General features: G+C 41.8%; 1 protein-coding gene across 4 annotated transcripts in view; it reads right to left on the bottom strand.

Annotated features, from left to right (window-relative positions):
• Positions 1-1,234: 1,234 nt before the first annotated feature.
• The window catches only part of LOC309349923 (cytosolic beta-glucosidase-like), a 102,191-nt gene continuing 97,425 nt past the window's right edge, over positions 1,235-6,000 (bottom strand). For all 4 annotated transcript variants that reach the window (XM_081876360.1, XM_081876363.1, XM_081876361.1 and 1 more), the window contains exon 6: positions 1,235-1,671. In XM_081876360.1, the coding sequence (XP_081732486.1) occupies positions 1,466-1,671 (206 nt within the window). In that variant the 3' untranslated portion in view covers positions 1,235-1,465. The remainder of the gene's footprint in view (positions 1,672-6,000) is intronic.

Raw genomic sequence — 6,000 nt, 5'->3', positions numbered from 1 at the left:
TTATATACGTATACAGTTTTAATTCTATCAATATTTGGTTGAATTTTAATCTGTAAGCTGCCTTTAGACTCATCAGGGGAAAAGGTGGCATATGAGTAAATTATTATTATTATTATTATTATTATTATTATTAGGCTGGAGGACTGCACCGCAAAATTCAAAGCTGTGCGAATTTCAAAGGCTGGTTGATTCGGTTCATGTACTGTTTCAGAAAATATTAATTAAGTAGGTTTGCCTTTAAATTTAAACTAAATCCAATTCCCCCCCCAACCCCTAGCTTGAGCAAAGATTTGTTTTTTTAAAGAGTTCTCTTCATATAGCACCCATTTAATTTACATGGACAAGTTTCTTGCTTTTGCCTATTGAATTTCTGCCCAGTGCAATAGGCCAGGAAGCTCTCTCCATTCAGGAAAATGCAGACCACTTAATAGGTTGTTGCATTGGGAAAGCATTAGTTATCTTATCTTAGTACCAGAACCTAAAACTGACAAATACATACAGTAATTCTGTAGTTCTGAAAAAGTGTGCTCTTCAGGAATCTGGCTGTGTATAAGTAGACAGATATGGAACAGTCCACCAAATGTGCTTCCTCTATGTCAGACAAGCAGTTGGCCAAGAAAATGAATAAGCATCAAACTATCCCATTCATTGTGACAGGAGAGAGGAAAGAGTAGCTCATTTGTGTGTGTTTCTAATGCAGCTTCTTTGGCTGCGACTCCCACTTGATAGCAACCCAACATTTGGTGCTGTATAATATATGGCAGAAGGCTGATCGGCGAAGAATTGATGCTTTTGAATTATGGTGCTGGAGGAGACTCTTGAGAGTCCCATGGACTGCAAGAAGATCAAACCTCTCCATTCTTAAGGAAATCAGCCCTGAGTGCTCACTGGAAGGACAGATCGTGAAGCTGAGGCTCCAGTACTTTGGCCACCTCATGAGAAGAGAAGACTCCCTGGAAAAGACCCTGATGTTGGGAAAGATGGAGGGCACAAGGAGAAGGGGACGACAGAGGACAAGATGGTTGGACAGTGTTCTCAAATCTATCAGCATGAGTTTGACCAAGCTGCGGGAGGCAGTGGAAGACAGGAATGCCTGGCATGCTCTGGTCCATGGGGTCACGAAGAGTCGGACATGACTAAACGACTAAACAACAACAAAATATATGACATCACTCTCTGAATTCCTTAAGTCAAAAGTATTTTAAACATTACAGAAAATATTAATACATTGTACTGTATTTATTTATTTTATTCGTATTTATTTTGTATTTATTTATTTTAAATTCAAACTTTAAAACGTTATGGGTTCCACTTCCCCTTTCTGCATAGTTATTGCTCTGATTTCTGCTTCTGCTTTTTGAGAAATAGTTATTGAAAATCAAAATTCAGCTTGGTTTATTTTTGACAATTTCATGGCATGTGCCTCTCTTGTAAGCGGCCAACGTTTGGTGTTAACAGACAGTCGTCAACCGTGTGATTTCATCAGTCCATTGTTGGCAATAACTTTGGCGTATTCAATGGCCGATTTGTAAGGAGCTCGAGGGAGAGCCGGATTCTCGAAGTCCACATGGAAGAGTCCAAAGCGAGATCTGTATCCGCAAGTCCACTCAAAGTTGTCCAAAAGGGACCACACAAAGTAGCCTTTCAGTTGGACGCCATCGACGTAGATTGCTGATATGGGAAAAAAAGGGAAGAAACCATGTTTATAGATTTCATTCAAATCCACAGAACTCAAGGGGCCCTGCATACACCCACAAATCCAGTTATTGACCAGACACCTCTGAAGCTTAGGGCTGGATCTATACAGCTATAAAAACCCCCGCTATGAAGCGCTATGAAAAGAAATGTTATAAAAGCTCACAATGGAAATTTGCATAACATATATGTAGGCCTGAACCATTTGCTAGTTTCCGAAACTTTACATATCCTGTCAACAGTATGAGTCAGGCTCCCATACACTGCAGTTTTACGCACACAGAAACTATGCAAATGTTATGTGGTAGAGCATTATCCTGTTTCTTCCTACCACTGGTTTGCAACTGTTTGTCCAAATTGACTGTGTATGATGATTTTTAAAAAAATAATAATAATAAATGACCTGATTTTCTATGTTCTTGGAAATATAATTCTATAATTCTATAATTCTATGTTCTTGGAAATATAATTGTGCATCTTGATAATTCCACACTAATAATAATAATAATAATTTTTATTTATACCCCGCCCTCCCCAGCCAAGGCCGGGCTCAGGGCGGCTAACAAGCAATAATAAAAACAAGTTGAATGAATACAACTTAAAAACAAAATCAAAATACAACATTAAAATATTGAAACATTAAAATATTAAAATGTAGCCTCATCGCAGGAGAAGAAAGGAAAAGAAAAAAGAAAGAGGGGGAGGGAATCAAATCGGCTCCAAGCCAAAGGCCAGGCTGGAGCCAGTGTTGAAAAGGCCCTGGCTCTGGTTGAAGCTAATCTAACTTCCTTAGGGCCTGGACCACTAGGGTGTTGCTATTTGTGGACCTTGAGGCTCTCTGTGGGGCATACCGGGAGAGGCGGTCCCATAGGTACAAGGGTCCTAGGAATCGTTTAAGAAAGCATCGTCGCAACATGTTAAGATGGAGCAAGTCAATGTGTGGGAATCACTGTGTGTCCTGATACTCCTACAAAGGAAAGCCCCCCCCCCCCAAAAAATGATGGTTTTAAGCCTCCTCTGCTTTCGCAGCAAACTCAAAGGTGCAGAAATAAGCAGCAGAAATGTGTCTTTACTATTTGTCACCCATGCACACACGAAATATTTAGTCAGAGAATTGCCTAGGTAGCGTCTAATATAGCATGTGAAGAACACAGCCCTCTGACATTATTAGACAATAAGCCATTGAGGACGCTACTGTATAATCTGTCTGCATACCGTAGACAAAACAGAAGAGGAAACCTGGCCACGTGACTTGTCAGCTTGATTTATGAGGTACCTAAATCTTGGGGGAAACAATCTTTTGTGTATTAAACCTCTGCTCAAAACAGTGCTGCGTACAAAGATAACTGAGGACGACTGAGGCGTGGTTCTTGGTTCACTGAAGCTGGAACAAATGTGATAACGGACGCTGTTCACACACATCTACTGGTTTCTTTTTTTGGGGGGGGGAGACTTTAAACTATTATAAGAAGAGGTGCTAAGAAAGACACCTATAATGTAAAGGTGAGGCACAAAATAATAATATCCACAGTGAACTTTTGATGTACTGCTTCCTTGGTGATAGGACGTTTGCTAAACATGGTGACTCCATGCCGATACTTTGATTAGAAAACACGTCAGGAGCTCATTATTTCCAAGCCGTGGGCAAGATTTCCCAACATCCTCAGTTAAATTGTGCACTGCTGCCATGCTGCACCAACTATTCAACTCATTTTCTCCCATTCTTTTTTTTTTTGGGGGGGGGGGTATAAGAGGAAGACTCTTATCTAAGTTTTGCCCTGGAAACAGACTATTCTAATTTAAAAATACAGAGGTCTCTTATCTCTGGAGAATGGGGCTAGTTCAAACTTCCCTCGGCTTGTAGAGCACAAAGCCAGAATAGTGTCATGCTACCCAGGTGATCTTCAGGCAGAGGAGATACATTCACACAGATGGCTTGTGGTACAGTGGTACCTCGGGATAAGAACTTAATTCATTCTGGAGGTCCATTCTTAACCTGAAACTGTTCTTAACCTGAAGCACCACTTTAGCTAATGGGACCTCCTGCTGCCGCCGTGCCGCTGCTGCGCGATTTCTGTTCTCATCCTGAAGCAAAGTTCTTAACCCGAGGTACTATTTCTGGGTGCACACTCCTTTAGGGAATAGAAGACACACTCCTTCCTTCAATTTAGTGTGAACACCACAGACACCAAAGGGTGTTAAACTACTGTTAAATTGGATGCGCAGACAAGGTTTCTGAGGCTGGATTCCTAGGCTGAAGCTGCTCAAATAACCTTGTCACATTTCATTTCATTTTTTCTCTCCCTCATTGGCCCAAAATAATCTTCATGCATTTCCCAAACACATATGTTTCTTCCTCTCAGTATTTCATGCTTCGGGTTTTCTTTCTTTTTTTATGCCAAATGCTGAATTATTGCAATAGCACTTCCATATCCACACAGCACCTCAAAGAATATATGCAGTATGTTGTTGTTGATGATGATGATGTTGAAGGAGGAGGAAAGAATTTCAAAGTGGCCTGATAACAAGTTTCTAGGATCATTCTCGAATGAAAGTTCATTTTTTTGTGAGGAAAATTAGTCATATAATGGTGAGGAAATGGTAAACCACATGCATACATGCCATAGTTAGTGTGTGTGTTTGTGTGTGACTAAGAGGAGGCAGGGCAATGGTACTACGTAAAATTCAATCTGCACAACAAACTTGCACCTCTTTGATAAAGTTCGCAAAAACTAAGAAGCTGAGTGCAGACAGGGAAAGGTCACAGGACCATTAGGTCCAGTCACGGACGACTCTGGGGTTGCGGTGCTCATCTCGCTTTACTGGCCGAGGGAGCTGAGGGTCATGTGGCCAGCAGGACTAAGCTGCTTCTGGCGAACCAGAGCAGCTCACGGAAACACCGTTTACCTTCCTACCAGAGCGATACCTATTTATCTACTTGCACTTTGACGTGCTTTCGAACTGCTAGGTTGGCAGGAGCAGGGACCGAGCAACGGGAGCTCACCCCATTGTGGGGATTCGAACCGCTGACCTTCTGATCAGCAAGTCCTAGGCTCTGTGGTTTAACCCACAGCGCCACCCGCGTCCCTGCTAGATGTGCATACAGAAGTCCTATTAGGTTCAATGCAAGTGTATACTGTACTGGATTCCAGCCTAAAACAGCTAAACTAAAAATATTTGAAAGGCCTGGGTAAATACAAAGCAATTTGCCTGGCAGCAAAAAAAAGGTAGCATTGAAGGCATCACGTGAACTTCCTTGGGGAAAGTGTTCCATAAACAAGGAGCAACTGCTAAAAATGTCCTCCCTCTGGTCAGCCCCTGCCTCACCTCTGCTCAGAGAAGATAATCAGCAGATAGCCTCAGAATATGAACAGGTCAGGTTGGGAGCAGATGTTCATTCAGATACTTGCAGCAGTACCTTGAAATGAGCTCAGAAGTAGAAAGGAAGCCAGTGAAACTCTTTCAACATCCGTGTGATGGGTTCCCAACCACTAATCCTATCTAAAATTCTGGCAGCTGCATTCTGTACTAACTGTGGTTTTCATGCTGTCTTTGAGGACAGCTCAATATACAGTGATTAAACCATGTTCTCCTCATGTATGTATGAAAAGCAGGTTGTATGGAAACTGCTGGTGCAAACCTAGCCCTAGATATATCATATATCTGAATTAGGAGGCAAGAACCCAAAAGCAACAACATGCGCTCCGGATAGGAGATAGTGTATCTGCAAAGGAGAACTGTCACATATGAAGCAGACCTTATTCACAGTTCCTACGGTGCCCAAGTACTTTGGTGACAGCCACATTATTAATTAGCATAGATCTATTTACACCCATTATGCCATTAATCACTGTATCAGGAAGGTCGTCTAATTAATTAACCGCCATGGGTGGTCACAACAGCTGAAAGAACCATTTCAGGTATATGGCAGAGTACATCATTTGTCTTGTCTTCTATGGCACCCATCTCTTTCTTGCCGGGTCTCCTCTGCATACTTTTCTTTCCTTGATCTCTGTGTTAGCTTTGATACCACGGGACACTCACTCCCCACAAGGTCTTTTCATTCTTGGAATGTTATGACATCAATTTACTGGGGCTTCACATCACACTGACAGCTCGTTCGGTTCTTTTATTGAAATATCTTCTTCTCTCCCACTGACCAGTGGCATTTTCTAAGGTTTGCCATTAATCCCTTGCTTTCTGCTTATAATGCCACAAACAGTAGTCTCCAGGCTAGCTCATTAGACCATATATTTTCCATTTCTGCATATGTTTTACTTCTCAGTTCTGGCACCCTTTACCTCT

This window comes from Podarcis erhardii, assembly GCF_964252035.2.
Source record: "Podarcis erhardii genome assembly, chromosome: 9".
Classification (NCBI taxonomy): domain Eukaryota; kingdom Metazoa; phylum Chordata; class Lepidosauria; order Squamata; family Lacertidae; genus Podarcis; species Podarcis erhardii.
Note: the sequence above shows the minus strand (reverse complement) of the source record. Positions and strands in the feature narration are given on the sequence as shown.